The sequence below is a fragment of the Eretmochelys imbricata genome, chromosome 21 (genome assembly GCF_965152235.1).
Source record: "Eretmochelys imbricata isolate rEreImb1 chromosome 21, rEreImb1.hap1, whole genome shotgun sequence".
Lineage (NCBI taxonomy): Eukaryota > Metazoa > Chordata > Testudines > Cheloniidae > Eretmochelys > Eretmochelys imbricata.
The window spans coordinates 11,960,276-11,980,363 of NC_135592.1; the positions used below are offsets into that span (position 1 = coordinate 11,960,276).

At 45.4% G+C, this 20,088-nt stretch overlaps 1 protein-coding gene across 1 annotated transcript; it reads left to right on the top strand.

Annotated features, from left to right (window-relative positions):
• The first annotated feature begins 903 nt into the window (after window positions 1-903).
• MAPK13 (mitogen-activated protein kinase 13) lies at window positions 904-16,614 on the top strand. Its single transcript, XM_077839147.1, has 12 exons — window positions 904-1,022; window positions 5,741-5,870; window positions 7,373-7,431; window positions 8,392-8,500; window positions 10,126-10,155; window positions 10,626-10,673; window positions 11,598-11,712; window positions 12,122-12,193; window positions 12,717-12,796; window positions 13,380-13,458; window positions 15,779-15,955; window positions 16,357-16,614. Exons 1-12 carry the CDS (start codon window positions 904-906, stop codon window positions 16,434-16,436), a joined length of 1,098 nt encoding a protein of 365 aa, XP_077695273.1. The 3' UTR covers window positions 16,437-16,614.
• Window positions 16,615-20,088: the final 3,474 nt, after the last annotated feature.

A 20,088-nucleotide genomic window follows, 5' to 3' on the forward strand; every position in this document is an offset into this window, starting at 1 on the left:
AGTTCAAAACTCTCCCTCTCTACAAGCAGCCCCAACATGAATGAGATCTGCTCCCCTCCCTGCAGGAATTGGCATGTGGAAACTGGGCAGCTTGAAATTAATGGAAGATGGGAGATTAAATACCTTTGAGGAGCTGACCCTTAGTTCTTCACTATGGTGATCAAGAATACCCAAATACAAATTGTATATGGTTCCTTCCATTTAAGGCTCAAAAAGCACTTTACAAATAGAGTATGAGCCTCATTAGCACCCTGTGAGGTAGGTCAGTTTTACCCTCGTTATATACACCCGCACACCCAAGCAGGGAAACCAAAGGGAATAGAAGTGATTTGATCAAGGTCACTGAGTTAGTGCTAGAGCTGGGAATAGAATCTAGATTTCCTGACTCTCAAAACAATCCTGATCTATCAAGGTACAGCTCCTTGATTTTTACAAGACCCATTTAACTGCATTAAGGGATTTTTAAATGAAGAAAATGTGTATTGGTGCACCAGGGTGGGCCCATATTCTCTCTTCCTAGGAAGCCAGAGAGTCTAGGGTGTTCCCTAGTTTTAACAGCAGTTTCCAATTCTGCATTTTGCCCAGGTGAGTTTGCTACTTAGCTACTTGGACAGAGGAGGACTGTGTTCCCTGCTTCTGGTAGGGCCACCTCACAGGCACCTGTGTGAAGGCAGAGGTGTGTCTAGATTGAAACCTGATGCCTCATCCTTGGGCTAGTGTGGGGGTGGAAGGAGGAGGGACATGTTCCTTCACGCACACAGCTAATGAAGACAGAGAGAGAAACTGTCCAGGACTTACTTTCTCAGCTGAAGACAGGAACAAGGGGTGTCTTTTCACCTCTTTCCCCCATAAGTCTCACCCTAGCCCTGTGCTCTGGAGGAGTCAGTCCAGGGCCAAAAGAAGATGAGTTTAACCCGGCGCAAAGGTTTTTACAGGCAGGAAGTAAACAAAACTGTCTGGGAGCTGCCCAGAAGATATACCTCCCTCAATCCAGTGGGATCCGGGGCTTATGGCTCTGTCTGGTGAGTAGATCTTGGCCTTTCTTTTTTCAAGGGCCCTGGTAGGAAGGAATGGGGTGGGGGTATTTAAAGCATGGCTCACGGGAAGAAAACAGGAGAGGTGCCTCTTAGCTGTCCTCCATTGTGAAATAAATTTGCGTGTTAGATGAAGGTTTGTTTCCTGCCCGCCATACCTTAAGTCACTTTCAGCTTGAGCAGCTGTTCTGCTGTGTGTGTGTGTGTTTACTGCCTGAAGAGCTGGGCCTTCCTAGCCCTAAATTACTACATTTTGGGGAGAGGTTACTGCTGTACCGATCACCCTCCAGGTGATGGGGTCTAGAGGCTCATCCCTTCTGTATGATTTTATTTGTTCAGTCCCTTGGTTTCCTCTCTCTCTGATGAACAGGACAGCCAGCCCCTGCTGTGCTCTGTCCCAGGGGTAGGAACTAGGCAGAGCTAGTAGTAGCAGAAAAGAACAATCTGTTTCCAAGGGTGACATTACTCCCCCTCCCCCCCCCCAAACGATTTTGGGGCCTCTTGTTCCCCAAAGGGAAGATGGGATTCTGCTGCTGGTCCTATACCAATAGCCTGGTTTAAACTAATCCAGCCCAGCCGGACTGGAACCTCTTGCCAGTTTAATGACGAATTCTGAGCTTAGGAAGGGACATGACAGACAGGAAAACAATGTATAGTCATTCAATCCAATCAGCTGGGCAAAGGCAGCTCACACAAAAATGAATGTATGGGGTCAGATTCTGCTCGGTTGCATGTGTGTAAATCTAGAGTAACTCCACTGACTTTAATGAGTTACCCTCAGTTTACGTCCTTATGAAATCAGAATCTAGTCCATACACCAAAACACGAAGGCAAGAGAGAGATTTATTCTCTGTACTAGGTATTCTGCAGGAAATATCCTGCCTGATTGTCATTACCAGGGTCACATAATATATCTATTTCATAGCCCTGGGACCATTGGACTTGCACCCTGGTTAGCTGTTTTTTGATGCATAAACAGGGTCTGAAAGATTTGTTTTCTCTACTTGTTTTTCATTTTAGACATATAGATTTTTGTCTACTTTAAAAGACAGCAGGTCCCTGGAGAAAGAGTAGAATTATGGCAGCACAAGAAGCAAAAGCGAGTCACAGAAAGAAAGGGGGGTTTTCACTCCAATGGCTTGAAATAGTATTTTGGGTCATATCTATTTAACTTCAATAACCAACATTCTTTCTCCAAAATGTTCATCTTTGTTAACGATTCAACATCTCTGCCACTTCACTTGCTATGTGCGTGCTCCTAATAGGCTTCTCCACCAAAATCAGGGAAAACCAGACTTAATATTCTTGACATTTGTAAAGATTAAAAAAAAAATTAAAAAGGAGGGTGAGAAATGATCCTTCTGGATCTTCTTTATAAAGCCTAAAGCAAGAAGAAAAACACAAACAAAATAAATCCTTTCCTGCTTATGCTTTAAATAAAACCAGTCTCTAGCTCAGCTGATGTGGAAACTCCCAAAAAACAGCTGCTTGGTTGCCCTAAATGACATCCATTAGACTAAACTGGGTCGTGCCAGAACTCCCTGGATGACGAATACTTGCTGGTTTTGGTGCTGATATCTGGATGAAGCACAAGTGGAAGCTTGTGGAATTAGGATTTGCTGTCCCCTGCTGGGAACCGCTGGGATGTTTCTTTCTACAATAGTCCATATATTTGGGTTTCTTTAAAGCTCTATATGCTGTTACAGATACTTAAAATAGAAGCAAATAAAGCAAGTTACAAAAGCTTCCCCAATTGGCCCTGAAAAACGAATTCCTTTGTTAAAATAAAATATTTAATAATTGCTATAGCAGATTCACAAGTCTGTATGGAGAATTAGTTTTGATCAGGATTGAGGAATTCGGATGCAGATGCATCCAGAGGTGGTCTGACTACCTTTGCAGGTCAGCCAGGATCTTGGAAAATTGCTTGTCTGAACCATTAGCTATCAAGCAACTACTGCAGTTTAGAAACAGTTATTTTGCATAGTGGTTCCCTCTGACCACCCTTGGAAATCCTAGATCCACTACTGGTCACCAGGGCAAGAACAGGGGCTGTAGCCAGTAAGTGTGTGTGGACGGGTGGTGGTAGGAAGTGACACTTTCCTTTCAAAGGTGCTAAGAAGAGAAAAGGGACCATCTGGTTTCAAACAGGAAGTAGATATGGGATGAAGTGTGCAATGTGATAATGCTGAAATTCACATGGGTTTGGTCACGCCGCACCACTAGAAGTCACAGCAGGAAAGACCTGTTGATTTACAGCTCTCCAGTTTAATGAGCTGAGAGAGCAGGAATTGCAAAGTGGCGGGAAGTGCACAGCCCAACAAGGAGGCTTGGGCTGGAAAGCCCTGCCTTTCTCTTTCCCTTCAAGAGGCAACAGCTGGAAGCTGTCAGCCGTAAAACACAGGCAACCTCTCACAGCCATCCAGGGTTGACTGGCTCAGCGAGGTGTGATGCAGTTCATTATGGAGGTGCCTCTTCAAATGCTTTCACCCTGAAAAGCACTGGGGAGAATCTGAAGAATCATAGCAGTCTCTGGACGGCTGCTGTTGATGGCTTTTCTTTCCATCCCTTTGCTGATTAAATCGAGGACCTGCCTTCTCTGCAACTCTGCCACAGGACTTTGAGAGAAGAGGTGTCACTGAATTGCTTCATATGGAGAAATAAATAGGAACTATGACGAGGGGACCCTCTTGACAGCACGGGGCTAGGAGCTAAGAACTCCAAAGTGCTAATCTTGGTTTTGACACTGACTCCTGCTGTTGTCCTTTTTGCATCAATTTCATATCTATAGAATGGGGATAATACCTACCTTACCTTAGAGATTTGTTGTGAGCATTAATATAGTAATATTTATATATTTTTGAACATGAAAAGCATTTTCAAGTGCTAAATACTATTAACTATCTTAAAAAAAACACCTGTATACCAAATGTGTAGCACAAAATACTTTTGTGTTCAGAACACTTTACAAACATTATCAAATTAATGCATAGATTTTTTAAATTTTTTTTTTAAGGCTCTGAGAGATTACTGTGACCATCTAATCTGACCTTCTGCATAACACAAGCCAGAAAATTCCACCTGGTAATTTCTGCATCAAGCCTATCAGCTGTGTTTGAGTTAAAGCATATATTTTAGAAAGACATCCAAGTCTTGATTTTGAGACTTCAGATGAGAGAGAGAATCCACCACATCCCTAAGTAAGTTGTTCCAGAGGTTAAATAAAATACCTGCATTCTCTCTCTCACACACACACATGCACACGCTGTTTGAGTAGGCAGGTATTATTAGAGCTGAGTGGGAAACTGTTTTCTGTCCCCTGAAAATTACAGATTTCAAAAAAATTTCCCATCCTGAATCAGGATGAAAAGTCAAAAAATTTCACAAACCAGGAAAAAAAATGGATTTTGGCGAATCGGCATATTCTGATTTTTAAAAAATGCTTTTTGAAAAAGTGCTATTATCCCCATATTACAGATCAGAAAACTAAGGCAGAGATTAAATGGTTCACAAATAATAAGATAGTGTGACCAGACAGCAAGTGGGAAAAATCAGGACAGGGGGTAGGGGGGTAATAGGAGCCTATATAAGAAAAAGACCCAAAAATCAGGACTGTCCCTATAAAATGGGACATCTCGTCACCGTATAATAAGATCACACTGTGAGTCAGTGCAGAGCTAGGAATATAGAACCTAGGATTCTTGACTTCCAGTCCTGTATTCTAACCACACACACCCGTCTTGACCTTGTCGTCGGCTAGGGCTGGTATGCTCTCTGTCTGCCCTGCAGGCTATGCACTGGTTTTATTCAGAAATACTTGCAGCTCCAAAGATCCAGCATGCTGGGAAATCAATTGAAGCAGCATATCCTTTCCACACGGGGATGTTCAGGGATTCTTGCCCTTCCACTGCACTGGTCCACAGTGCAGTGGGGAGGGAAGGGCTGACTCTTCTTCTTCTTAGCGTGGCACGTGACCAGGATTCATTACCGAATTTGGTCCGCTGGTTGGATCATTAGCTTCCGCGGGCTGAGTACTGACTGGGAGCGCTGCTCCATGGCCCCCAGGGCTGACCCTCTCCCAAGCAATAACAGCATCCTGGGCGATTCACAGAAAGTGAATCTGTATATCTCCCCTCTCACAAAAAGCCCCTCCCACGTCCTTCTGTCCCCAAATTTCAGAAATCCTGAGCAGAAAGAGCATAAGAGCAGAGACTCAGCGGGGTTCTCAAGAGCCAGTTAGCTCAGAAGAGAACTGTGAGAAGTGGGTCTCAAAGAACCAGTGGAAGGACACAGGGTGTGGGTACAGGATTAGGGTTAGCCCTGACCTCCAAGCATTTGTCTTCACATTACCCACCATTTCTCTAGCACCAGTATATCTTCATTGGCTGGCGCAATGGAGAAGTGCTGCTGTAATTGACCATGCTGTCATCTAACCTCCCTCAGAGCAGATATAGCTGGTTAAAATCTTGGTAGCAGTGTGTTTATACCAGAGATGCAATAGAAAAAAATTGAAGTACAATGCTAGTGTCTACCAACTGCATTCCTTCCATGTACATTGTGGAAAGATCAAGGGAAAATGGCCCTTTTTCCTTGATCAGCTCTGCACTCCAGCATCCCTTCTTCTTAGGCCACTTGTTGGATTGACGTTGCATCATCCATGAACACTCATTGCTTAACTCAGAACTGGTTTTATCTGTTTGCCACAGTTCAGCCATAGATAAGAAGACGGGGGAGAAAGTGGCCATCAAGAAGCTGTGCCGACCATTCCAGTCCGAGATCTTTGCCAAGAGATCGTACAGAGAGCTCATGCTGCTGAAACACATGCAACATGAGAACGTGAGTACCTGCCTCTCTCCATGCGGACACGAGAGAGAGAGGGCTACAGAGCTTCTCCCACTGAGTTACCAGAAGATCAAGTGATAGTGACTTTAGGGACAAAAGCCCTGATGTTTTTCCTGAAACTGCTGCAAGGTGGGCTTCGCTGCCAATCACTCCTGGGGGAATACTGCGCATGCCCAGAGTTTGTCCCCCACAGAAAAATGACTTTCTGATGGGGAAGCCACAAGAGCAGTCATGCAACCCTGCCCAGCAGTATGTTTCGGGTGCCCAGGGTCAGTAGAGAGGTAAATCACTGTGGGGTGGGGAGTGGGACTGGGAAGACCTGGCTGGTGGCTCGTACCTTGCGCCGGGCTCAGCTGCTAGTCCTGGCTGGGCTGGGGAGGACGGGACTTCCTCTTCCCCTGCACGGCATCTGGGGCTGGGTCAGACCCATCCTCAGATTTCTCCCCCAGTTGCAGAAAGCTGTGCAAACTCCACCCCCCCGCTGTTTCCTGCACCCATTGTTCCTCAGCTGCAGGGGGAGGGATCCTTGTACAGGGAGCTGTTCCCCCATCTGTCCAACCCCCGTGCATCCAGACCCCCTCGCACAGAGACCCTCTTGCCGAGCCTCACCCCTGCACTCAAACCCCCTCTGATGAGCCCCACTCCCCCTGCACCTGGACCCCAGCCAGCTGCACCCCCACTGAGCCTCCCACACTCAGACCCTCCCACTGAGCCCCAACCACCTTCATCTGGACCCCCCTGCAGAGTCCCATTACAGTTGCACCCAGAACCCCCCAACAAGCCCTTGTGCATCCAGATCCCTCCCACACCTGGATCCCGCACTGAGCTGGATCCCGCAACAATAACCCCTCCACTTGGATCCTGCATTGCTGAGCCTGCCTGTCTACACCTGGTGCAGCTGGCATGGAGGGGCAGGGCACTGCAGTGTTTCTGGGGCAGGCCTGGTCCTTGCACTGTCAGGGTTGGGTACAGCTTCACCTCTGAATCCATGTCTTGGTGGGAGGGGGAGCTGCACAGTGATTCCCCACCTCTGTGCAGCCAGTGGCCTGTGCTCCCCAGTGCCATGCTGGAAACTCCACATTTATTTGACAAAATCTGCAGAATTTTTATTGTTTTAGCACAGAACTTAATTTTTTGGGGCACAGAATGCCCTAAGGAGTAGCCAATGGACGCCCAGCCTGATGTAGAGGACCCCACCCTCTTTGGCGTGTAGAGGAGAATTCAGTTTCCATGTTCAGTTCCCAGTTCCAGGGGTTCTTTGTTGCTGCCACCCTGCCATTGCTCCAAGAGTGAAGTTGGACTTGGAGCACAGACAAATATTCAGTTTGTTTGTAAGAGAGGAAATAGACTCTTGTCAACGGGCTTTAAGGCTAAATCCCTCACGTGGAATCCTAATGTCATTGACCCGTGACTCTTGAGTTGCAAGCTGTTACAGAGAATACCGCTCTTCCAGTGTGTGTACTTTCCAGTCTTACATTTACCCACTTATCCTGTAGGTCATTGGGTTGCTTGATGTCTTCACCTCAGCCACCTCCTTCAATGGATTCCAGGACTTGTAAGTTTTTTGTGGGGCTTTTTACCAAGTGTTTTGCATTTGCTATAGGTTCAGTCGTTGCCCAGGACAATTGCAGATTTAGCACTTGAAGAAGGAAGTTTGTCATGCTGAGAAGCAATCCCATGAGTTGATTTGAAAAGGGGCCAATCTAAAGCCAGAGATCCCTAAATAAAATTCTATTAGGAAGGTCAGAAGCACAGATCAGTTCCAATTGCTAAAATCCCTGAGAAAAATGTAAGCAGGCAGCTCATACACCCCGTATTCTGGGAGCATGGATCAGATGTATTGATTTATATAAGGTAAATATCAGAAACTGGTACCTAGATATAATGGTGATGGGCACATTAGACATTCCTAAGATAGAACAATACATATTAGCGTAGTGATTTATATGTCATGATGGTGCATTGAGGGCACAGGAACAATAACAAATTATTTGTCAGATCCTAGACTGATAGAATTTTAAATATCTATTTTTTTCACCTTTTATGTTGATGTTTTTTTTTCTTTTTTTGTCCCGGGAGAGGCTGGGCATTGCCTTCAGCTTGGATGGTGAAGCTGGACCAGCCAGGGTTAAGGCACTGTGGGAATAAGTCTGAGACCTGAGACAGCAGTTTTGAAAAATCCCCTTTAAAACTCCATAAGATATTTCAGACACCTGATTTGCCCATCGCTGATGATCGAAGACTTTAAAGCAATGAACAGCGCGCGCGCTCTCTCTCTCATATTTGGTATCTTGCAATGCGTACAATGAGGAGGACAAATTTTCCAAATTCAGGAGAGTAGAAATAACAATTTTCAGAGCAGGTAGCAACTTTAACTTCCTCACTGGTTGTCTTGGTAACCCAGAGACACATTAAGGCTTGCTGCAACTGATCTGATCTTCATAGTGAGAACAAGGCTAGCATGGCTCCCTATGTTTTTCTCCTAGACTCAGGGACTTATCTTACTGCCTTTTAGCTACCTGGTGATGCCGTACATGCGGACAGATTTACAAAAGATCATGGGACATGAGTTCAGTGATGAAAAGATCCAGTACCTGGTCTACCAAATGCTGAAAGGTTTGAAGGTAGGTGGGTCTGGAATAGCCAAAAGCAAGAACTGGTTTCTGAAGGATTTACACATTGAATCACCAGGTCTGCCTTAGGAGTGGTCTTCGCTCTGTATTATCCCTGAGTGGACCCTTAAATCATGGACAGACTAACCTGTAGGATCATCATCCTTATAATACAATTCATGTCTCCACACTTATCCATTGAAAAGTCATTTTTCCTTCTGAACTAATCTGGATCTACCACACGTCAATCGGAAGTACAGTTAGGCAGGAAACGGTTATCCCGTCCCATGAAACTTTGAGATTTCAAGTGCTTTCCTGGTCTGCAGTGGGATGAAACTGAGATGTTTCAAAATTTTTGATGGAAAAACCAGAGAGCTCGCACCCCACTCAGACTAGCCAATAGCCCAGTGTTAGGGCAGCTGTAACCATTGGGCTGTTGGCTCTTCTGGGGTAGGTGTCTCTCTCTGGTTTCCCATCCTGAGAAACTTTTGCTGACAGAAGTTTCATTGCAACTGATATGCTCCCGCAGAAAGATTTTGTTTTGACAAATTATTATTTTCTGACCCCAAAAAAGGGCTAATAGAAAAATTCCTGACCCGCTTTCACTGAAAGCTTATGCTTTTGAGGTATCAGAGGTGGCTTTGGTTTTTCATATTGGTCAGCAGGTGACTTAACCAATTCAATCCATCATAGGTCATGCAATTTCTTGCTAGGGAGGCAGTTGGCTTGCTCTATTCAACTCACCACAGCCCAAGATTCCTTAGCAAAACTATTGATGGTGGCAAGAGGCTTTTAGCAAGTGGAGCATCTGTTGGTTCCCTCATTCCATCTGCTTTTAGAGAAAACACATGGAACACAATTTCCTCAGTTATTATGAGCCAAGAATGTCCATTTTTAAACTGACTATGACAAAGTGGAAAGGTAAAAGACAACCCCTTATAACAATCTGAACTCTGAACTGTAGAACTAATGATTGACAATACTTCACACTAGACTGCCCTCCAGCTACAATTCTCACAGTGCTTTACGAGCATTAGGGACTTAAACTCCACAACGCCTCTTTCCCCAGCTCACTGTGAAACCCAGATGGGAGAAACCAATGCACAAAGAGGTTAAATGACTTGCCCAAAATCGCGACGTGAGCCTGTGGAGAGGTTAGACTAGAACCAATATCTCAACTCCAGACCTTATGCATTAGCTGCTAGACTCTGTTTCCTTCCTATATGATTTGACAGGCAAAATAACCACAACTCATGCAATTTAGTGATTGCATTCCTTCTTACAATGAGCCCATACCTGCTCACTAGATAAGTTTGAGGCTTCTAAGATTATAGTTGATTTTAGTAACTTTCATTCCATACCAGCTATGCCTCTTCAAGAGGTATTCTAATTCCAGCTATTGTAAAGAACGTAGGGTAGGGAATGGGTTTCACTTGGGTTTCTTGCAGCAATTTTGTCTTCCTATTTGTGACCTGGGCTGTAGAGTCACAGAGTTGGGAGTGAGGATTTTGCAGAAGAAGAATGCAGGTTGCTTTGGTCTCAGTAGACAGGATCTGTTGCTAACATGTGTTTCTCCTATGGGGAAGTGAAAGATCTGCTTGCTGGTGATCACACTGTGGCTTCCCTTTTCATTGCAGTACATTCATTCTGCCGGAATCATTCACCGGGTAAGTTCATGTGCACTATTACTCTGCTTTTATTTCTGATCTCTGAGAGAAGTATGACTCAGTCAGAAAGTTAACAGCTTCTCCCATAGCCTTGAACGTCATCTCACTAAGAGCCTTGGCCTTAAGTTCTCCCTAAACTAAGCCCCTCTTCCCTTTTGCTGCCTCATTCCCTTCCTACCTCTGTTGGCCTGGATTTGCTCTGTGGGCAATGCAGTATTTTGCAACAGGCTATGGAGCATTTTGTATGCTTCCCGATTAATGAAAGATGCTTCAGAAAAGAAAATAGTCCTTGTAATACTCTGGGATGCTGAACTGTGTAGCAGGCATGTTGTCTCCACTGCTGTGGCAAGAGTGGATTTGGGATGCGATGATACAACCCACCAGAGGCCAAGCTGAGACTCGGCTGAGATTTACATTGTTGAATTGCAGTTCGCTTTGTGTACTGATTGCTCTGCTCTCGTTTGCTGCAGGACCTGAAGCCAGGCAATCTGGCTGTCAACGAAGACTGTGAACTAAAGGTAGGAATGAAGGTGCCACTTCACGGCTTGCGAAACATGCAGCGTGTTGGGTGGCTGGTGAACCGCTCTGAGTCCGTGACTCCTGACGTTAACGCACCAGTGTGGTTCCCATTGCAGCCTGAGGCCCCTGTTCAGCAAGGTATTTAAGACCGTGTCTGTTGAATCAATGGGACTATTCATGTGCTTGAAGTTAGGACATGCTCCAGTACCTTGCTGAATCGGCCTGCGGCTGGAGTGAACATCCTGGCACTGGGTGCAGTTCCTACTGCACTCTGAAGTCCACAGCAATACCTTACAGACACTCAACACGCTCGGGCCACATCTCTATTCGGAAAATAACAGAAGGATGATAACTGTGGGCAGCCACAGTTCCCCTGCGCTCCCATCGGCTAGAGCTGAGGACCTATTGTAGACAAAGCCATTTTCAACTCCTGGTAGAAAAGGCTTGTTAGAGCCCCGGTGGAAGGAAGGGCCTGCTTTGCCGGGGATTGTTAAAAGTGATTTGGCCCTGTCTATGCTAAAGGTCAGGCCAAAGCATTTCCAGCTCCTGCTGGAGGAATACTGGTAGCCACAGGACGTTTTCGGAGGAGAGGTGGGGTTGGAGAATGGCTTGGCGTAAAGGACGCAGAACAGTCCTGTGAAAAATAAGAACATGTTTCAGGAATGTGGTGATCCTATCGGTCACACACTACAGATTCCGTCTGTGGGGCTGCAGGCTACAACTGGTTTTGCAGCCTGGCTATAATTTACAGTGCAATTAAGACAAACCCATTCGAACCATTGGCTGGGGTGGCTCTGGTGTAGCGGTGAGCCTATAGCTCTCTGATGGGATCTACTTCATTTCCTCATGGAAACAGGTTTTCTTTTGCCTGCAGGATCTCTCTTTTCCTTCCCTCACCATCTCCCTCCTCCGTTGATCTGTAGATCTTGGACTTTGGCTTGGCGAGACACGCCGATGCTGAGATGACTGGCTATGTTGTGACGCGTTGGTACAGAGCACCAGAAGTCATTCTGAACTGGATGCATTACAACCAGACCGGTGAGTTAAATCCCTTCAGCTGCGGCTCTCTGGAGATCACCACTGCGATCCCCTCAGGAGGGTTAGTGTGGATCACACACAATCCTCTTCTTTTGGCAGTTAAGTTGAGGAGGAACAAAACGCACCTTATCTCAGCAGCAGTTATGAGGCTCCCAGCTAATCAGACATCGGGAGGCTCCACCCAAAGCTGTCACCATTGGGAAAGCTGAAACCCAAGGTTGTAGTAACCCAGAAACTACAGTTGGTGGGAAAAGGGGATTGAAGGTGGGAGCAAAACCACGCCAATGACTAAATAACTCCACAGACGTTACTGTAGGTCCCCAAAGCAAGACAAGACCCCTGAACTGTTTCTCCTCCCTCTGCCGGCCTTGTTCTTTTCTCACGCTCCTCTTGGTTTCTTCCCACACAGTGGACATCTGGTCTGTTGGTTGTATCATGGCAGAAATGCTGACTGGGAAAACCCTGTTTAAAGGAAAAGATTGTATCCTTTCAAATTGGGGCAAACTCCTCTGGGATGGCCCAGAAGCCCTCTAGCTGTGCCTGAAACGAGCATTTACACAGGCATGAGAGGATGGGGATACTGGGGGAGGAGGGTGTCAACTTGGTACACTGAGGTAAATTCTACCCCTTGTCCTCTTGCATGCATGCTGCCCTGACCAGTCAGTGGTGTTCTGTGCTGTGGGGAGGAGCAGAGGTTACCTGTGCAGGGCCCCAAGCCCATTGCAGAACACAGCTCTGTGAGGGCTGCTTGCACGCCATGGCAGAAGGGGGCTGGAGCAGGCCCTGCGGATGCACACATCCAGCCACCAAAGCCTGCATAGGGAGGTCACAGCAGCTGGGAGCTATTGCAGCTCTGACTCTGCATTAGGAGTCCCGGAGCCATTTGGAGTAAAGAATCATTCTCCTTAATCCTTACAGACCTTCCTAGCCACACAGCCAGCCTACTTGGGCTGTTGGCTACGTCCAAGATTTGGCCCTAAATAACCTTTAACTCAGCCTGACAGATCTAGATCAGCTGACCCAGATCTTGAAAGTAACCGGACTCCCAGGAGAGGAGTTTGTGCAGAAACTGGAGGACAAAGCGGTAAGGAAAACACTGTGCCTAGGGCTGTACTTCTGAATGCATTGCTGTGGAAACCCCATGAAAATAAGTTATTTTTACATTGTCTTTGACATGTGCATGCGTGTGGTTTTTAGTAACATAAATCATCCTGCCAAGGCAGTGGCCTTGGCATCTATCCCTGCCAGTGGCCCCTCCAAAGCATTTGACTTTAAAAGAAAGTCCTATTTACCAGTGAGGCAAAGTATTCCTTTAAAGGGGGTGGATGGAGAATGTAGGAGTTGAGTCAGGACTCCTTGGTTCTGGGCCAGAGGCAGCTGGCGACTCATTGTGTGACCTCGGGCAGATCATTCCTCCTCTCTGTAACCCAGTTGAGCCCTCTGAAAGATTGGGATATTTCTGTACCTCACAGGGGTGTTGTGGGGCTCTCTTATTTGTAGAATAAACAAAACAGTTCCTCACATGAAAGAGGCCCAAAGAAATGTGGAGTCTTGGATATTTTACTACTATCCTGCTCATCTAGACATGGACCTGATGGACTTTTCTACAGACCCCTTTGTCTGACTGCAGCAAGTTTGTATTCTGTGCATTCCTCTCTCTCTTTCAGGCTAAGAAGTATATCCAGTCCCTTCCCAAGATTCCCAAAATGGATTTATCCCGGCTTTTCTCCAAAGCCAATCCTCTGGGTAAGTCCTCTTCAGTATTTCTCCCACGCCACTTCCAGTCCATTATAAGGCAGATGGGCACACTGTTCATGGACTCCAGGACTTTTCCTCCCAGACCTCATGACTTCTTGCTACGTCCCCTTCAGGGGCTAATGATGCTTCTCTTGCTGGCCAGCCCTTTCCACGGGGGCTGAAGATACTTACAATTACGTGGAAAAACAATTATTATTGACATTAAAATAGCAGTTACTTGCTCTTCTTTGCTCTCTCCCTTCCCCTGCCCTTAAAATAAGATCCAGGACTTTTGGCACTTTTTCCCAAACTTGTGAATTTTTTGCCATGACTGCGAACCCAGCCTTAGTCATAAATATCTCTCAGCCCCATAGTGCTGTGGTGGTGAGGAGAATGGGACTGACCTAAGTGCAGAATGTTAGTCCATCTGGAGACTTCTGTGGCACCTCTTCCAAGCTCACTTTTTCCTGCAGTCAAAGGAACCTAGTTCTATGAGCAAATTGAGATGGAAACTTCTGGTTTTACACACACTTATGAGGACAGGGTGGAGACACACCGGCGAAAGGAAGACAATCCTATACAAACCCAGTTCACTTTGGTTTCCCAGAATCCAGAGGCCATTAGATCATGGCTGAGGTCATTAGATTTACTGAACTGAAGGCCACATTTGCCTTAAGTCAGGAGCTTGAGGGTCACACCTAATTTGCTTAAAATGGAGCAGAGGGCACCTGCACTCATCATTCATGTACAGCTCACAGCATGTGATGCTCCCTCGTAAGCCAAGCGGCATGGCTTCTTGTCCGAAGAGAGACATTATGTAATGGAGCCTGGAGAATGCAGTTTCCCACACCTTCCTATGGAACAAGGCCAGGAACTGATCACAGTGTAGAACTCTCTGGGCCCCAGTTGGCCAGTGGAATGTACCTTGGCCACAACTGAGCTCCAGGATCAAGTTGCCTAGAGCAAACCGGGCGGTATCCATGTTACGCCTCTTTCCTTTGTTCTTTTCCCAGACCCAAGGCAGCGTGATCTCTGGCATGGGGCACAGAGAGTTGCATACACTGCTTCAGCCACCTTTTACCAGGGAAAGTATATGAATCACTTCCCAACTGCGTATCAGATATCTGGACATTTTGATACAAAGTTGGTAACTGAAATTTGTTTACGCATTCATGGTAAAAAGTAAGCCTCCTACAATGAACTGTTTCCCCTCATAGGTCATAGGTGTGGGTAAGCAGAACTCTACCAAACTCTGAAACATTAAAGCAGTAAAACCAAGAAGGAAATCAGCCTGCCTTTGGCGTTTCCTGCTTTCCTGTTTACCAAGCCTAGTATAGATTACTTTATAGATTATTTGGGTTGCTTATATTTGCTTTGTAAAATACTTTTGACCCCCCTGCACAACTCAGATTGGAACTGAAAGAATTTTAAACTTAAAGTCACTTCTCACTATTGATGTCCTTGAAGCACACTTGGTTTCAACAAAAAGAAAAGGAGGACTTGTGGCACCTTAGAGACTAGCCAATTTATTTGAGCATGAGCTTTCGTGAGCTACAGCTCACTTCATCGGATGCATACTGTGGAAACTGCAGCAGACTTTATATACACAGAGAATATGAAACAATACCTCCTCCCACCCACTGTCCTGCTGGTAATAGCTTATCTAAAGTGATCATCAAGTTGGGCCATTTCCAGCACAAATCCAGGTTTTCTCACCCTCCACCCTCCCACACACAAATTCACTCTCCTGCTGGTAATAGCCCATTCTCTGTGTGTATATAAAGTCTGCTGCAGTTTCCACGGTATGCATCCGATGAAGTGAGCTGTAGCTCACGAAAGCTCATGCTCAAATAAATTGGTTAGTCTCTAAGGTGCCACAAGTACTCCTTTTCTTTTTGCGAATACAGACTAATACGGCTGTTACTCTGAAACTTGGTTTCAACAATGAAGCTAGATAGCTCTGTTTTACTCTTCCCTCCCTAATTTTCAATAACTTGCATGAGGTTATGTTTGGGTTCGCAACACTGCAGGGGAAAGCTTAAATGACAGAAAAAACCCTTGAAACTGTGAAACGTTTCTTCTCTTTGTGTTTTGTATCCCTTCCCCTTTCAATTCTTTCAAACAAAATTTAAGTTTGGGGTATAAACTAGCTGATATTTGGCCTATTGATTTTACTGCCTCTGTACTGATGGGGACTTCTGCCCACTAGAAACCCATTATATTCTTGGATGCTAGGAGGATGAACCCCAAGGTCCTCACAGACTTTGTGTAGGACATCCTAAATATCACTGCTTCACTCACCTAGCCAAGTATTCCCATCCTTCTGCAGCGGTGGACCTGCTCGACAAGATGCTGCAGCTGGATGTGGGAAAGCGTCTCACAGCCACAGAAGCTCTGGCCCATGCATATTTTGACCAATTCCGAGACGTTGAGGAGGAGACGGAGGCCCAGCAGTCCTACAACGATTCCTTGGAGCACGAGAAGCTTTCCATGGATGAGTGGAGAAGTAAGACGTTGAACTTCTATGGGTTGCCGTCAGTCTTGTGTGGAACTTCCTAGCCCCTCCCACTGTCCTGTACGTACCTTCTGAGTATGCCTGATGTCACCCCCATGCCCATATGCTGCCCCCTACACACATGCTGCCGATGTAGAGTAATGCCCATCCTCTTCCCTTAGCCTCTAAGCACACGTTGAAGATACCTTTTGCCTACATCTTTCCAACACTGAGCTATATTTTATCCTTTCTCCTCCTTTCAGCCTCCATGTGATGTCCCCCTACATCTGAAATTTGCCCCCAGCTCTTATGTGCCTTTATGCTTATGCTCTCTTTAACACCCTCTAGAATCATGTGACAATATTGTTTTAAATATGCTATTGATATTCATTATTATGTTGTTCATTTTCAAGGGCATACTTACCATGAGATTCAGTCCTTCAGTCCGATTGCCCGGAAGGACTCCAAGAGGCGGAGTGGTATGTCATTGTAGTGGCTGGGTCGGCCAAGGTTGGGGCTCACTCCCTCTGCTGGGTCACAAAAGAGGATGCTGATCAGGATTTGGACCACCCCAGGGCCAGATATTTATCAGCATGGGTGTGTGGAACTTCTGTACATGTGTGGAACAGAAGGATGTTGAATACCCAAAAGTGTTGGGCTTTGTCCTGTGGGAGGAAACTGCACCAGATACATCTTTCAGTGCCAAAGATTAATGTATTTCTCATTAAAACCTCAAGTAGTAGAATTGTACCTGGTGTTTTTGTTTTCTTACGCATTTGCACCAGTTTTTAATTGGCTCTCAACTTAGTTTTCAAGAGTTTGGGTCATACACACCAAGTTTCTAATCTGGTCTGCCCAGGCTCCACCCCCGCTCCACCCCTTCCTCCAAGGCTCCACCCCCACTCTGCCCTGCTCTGCCCACTCCACTGAGCATGCTGTGCCCTCGCTCCTTCCGCTTCCCCTCCAGCACCTCCTGACGCTGTGAAACAGCCGATCTGCAGCAGGCAGGAGGCGCCGGGAGGGAGGGGGAGAAGGCGCTGATCGGTGGGGCCTGCTGTTGGGCAGGAGGTGCTGGGAGGAGGTTCTGGTAAGGGAGCTGCTGGGGGGGTGCTCAGCACCCACCATTTTTCCCCCGTGGGTGCCTATGGTTCGGGTGTTTCAGTGAGTCCTTCTCACTGTTCCTTCGGTGTCCTATTTGCTGCTTTTCCAGTTCTTCTAGAAAAGCAGTTAGGACTTTTGCAGGTGGCATCACAGTGAGTCAGGCAGGAAAACGGAGTTTATTTGAGAGGCCAGCCAGTAGGGTTACTCGTTAGAGAGAGGGACAGGAAGTCAGAACCGATGGGTTCTACCGCAAACTCCTTATGTGAATGTTGGCAAGATCCTTAATACTGAGTTTCCAGAAATGGCCTCTAATTTTGGGTCCCTCTATTCTTCGGTTTCCAACTGCAGACACCTTAACCAAATTGTTTGAACTTGGGTGTTTACATTTAGGCACCAAAATCGAAGTGGCCTAATATTCAGAAGTGCTCTGAGATCAACTTCAAATGAAGAGTACTGCATAAGTACAAAGAACTGTTTTGCCTCCCATTAATGGTTCTGTAACAGATGTAAAAGTATGTTTTGTTCTTTAAAGTGATGTAATATATAGGTATAGAGGCAAAAACTGACAAAATGCATTTGTTGAATTGTTATATATTTGAATCTTTTTACACAGAGTTAGAAAGAAATTCAAAATGTTATTTTTTTAATTCATGCAGTTGGCAGCCTGGAGGGATCTTCGTAGCTAAGCCAGGTTTTTCAATGTAGCATCAAAAAGTGCAAGGACTGGTTCTTGGCTCTATGCTATTTAACGTTTTTTATCTATGACCTGGAAGATCACATAAAACCATAACTGATGAAATCTGCAGATGACACACAACTTGAGGGAGTGGTAAATAATGAAGAGGACAGGTCACTGATTCAGAGTGATCTCGGTTGCTTTGTAAACTGGATGCAAGCAAACAATGTGCATTTTAATAAGGCTAAATGTAAATGTATACGTCTAAAACCAAAGAATGTAGGCCATACTTACGGGATGGGGAGCTCTCTCCTGGGAAGCGGTGACTCTGAAAAAGATTTGGGGTCATGGTGGACAATAGGTTGAACATGAGGTCATCGTGTGATGCTGCAGCCTAAAGAGCTAATGCAATCCTGGAGTACATAAACAGAGGACTCTCCAGTAGGAGTAGAGAGTTTTTTTTCCCTCAGTATTTGATACTGGTGTTGGGATACTATGTCCAGCTCCGGCGCCCACAATTCAAGAAGGATGTGGATAAACTGAAGAGGGTTCAGAGAAGAACCACAAGAATGGTTAAAGGATTAGAAAACATGCCTTGTACTGTGAGATTCAAAGAGCTCAATCTGTTTATCTTAACAAAGAGAAGGTTAAGGGGTGACTTGATCGTAGTCGGTAAGTACTTACACGGGGAAAAATATTTAATAATGGGCAGCATAGGAGAAACCCACATTCACCCAATACTGTGAGATCCCAGCCCTGGAATCCTAAACAACAGAGTTGTCTAGCCCCAGTCACTCCATCCCTGGAATCTCTCCCCTCTCTGACTACAGGCTGCCCTTCTGTCCCAGCAGGACTGGCTCAGAGGCACATGTTCCTGTCACATGACCCTTGTATTCTCATCCTGGCCACCTGGCACAGGTGAGGCTGAGCCTTTATCCTCTTAAGGGGCCAGATCATCCTGTGATGCTAAGGAAAATTTAAGCCAAATATCAGGAAACACTTCCTGACAGCCAGATGTGTTCAGCTATGGAATTGGCTCCAAGGGAAGCAGTGGAAACTGCACCATTTGGGGATAAAATTCTAGAAATTATATTGCACGAATAATCCAGTCTAAGCAGGGGAATGAAGTAAATGATCCTTGACCATCTTGTTTAAAGATTTTAGCTTCTTGGTATTAAATTAACTCTCTATTTCAGAATCGTTTTTAAAAACAGCATTAAAAATATTCCACATAAAAATAGAACTGTCCAAGTTTTTTTTTCTTCCTTGAATGGATTAAAACTTTTTAGACTCCCTTTCCTGCACTTTCCTGTAGGGTTTTGTATTTCTCATTCATATAAATAAATTCAAATACATTCCGTTTGCCAAATAACTCTTGGCAGCCACAATAAATTGCCTCTTTATGAGTTACAAGGCTTGAATGGGATGAGAACAGAGTTCTCTTCAGAGCTCAGGTGGGGAAAGTGTGTTGGCAGACTGGATTTTTTGTTACAAAACAAACTCTGGGGTCTCTTGTTTGCAATTTTCAGTTCCCAGTACTCAGCCAGGGATGCACAGGGCACGCTGGCAGGGCATGGGGTGGGGGTGGTTACACACAATAGGACATGTCCGCACGGTCTGGAGGTTTCTGGTATTCTCTGGCCCATGATCGTTCTCTGCAGTGGACTTAGTTTTTTGTCTGGGAACAAACAAACATTAAAATCTTTCTGTTGTTGGGTGGAGGAAGAAGACAAAATTCTAGGTACAAAACACCTGTTTGGATTTAGGTAATTTGTAAGAGGCTCAGAGATATGGTGATGAGAACAGTATAAATACCTAAACATACACACAGTGTTTTGTGAACAGCTAACTCTCCAACCATCCAAATTCACTTCCTGGAGGAAGCTTAGAATTCCCCACTTCAGACTTGCAGATACTTTCTGATTGGGAAGACGCATCATGGGCTGTGAAGATGGGGTAATGTATGATGATATGTATGTGTCGCTTTCGATGTGACAGATTACAGACAAGTTTTTGTTTTGGATCCACACATCAAATCACAATATCGGGGGTAGTAGTATTTATAACCTACATCTATTTACAGATAGCTGGCAGAAAGAGAGAAGGGAAAACATTTACAAAAATAAAAGTGGTAAATCGCACTATGCTCACTTTCAGCTGCTAGCACGTCTACCTATCCAAGTTCTTACACTGGGGTCATTTACTGCCTACATTTAGAGGTAATACAAGAATCTGCAGGCTTATGTTTCAGAAACTGGGATCTTTTATGATATTGTAGATGCTCGTCCTCATTAAGTCTCTTGAAGTATATCTCATATATGCTTACACAGCTTATTCTAAGATAACATAACTGTTCTGGTTTGACCAC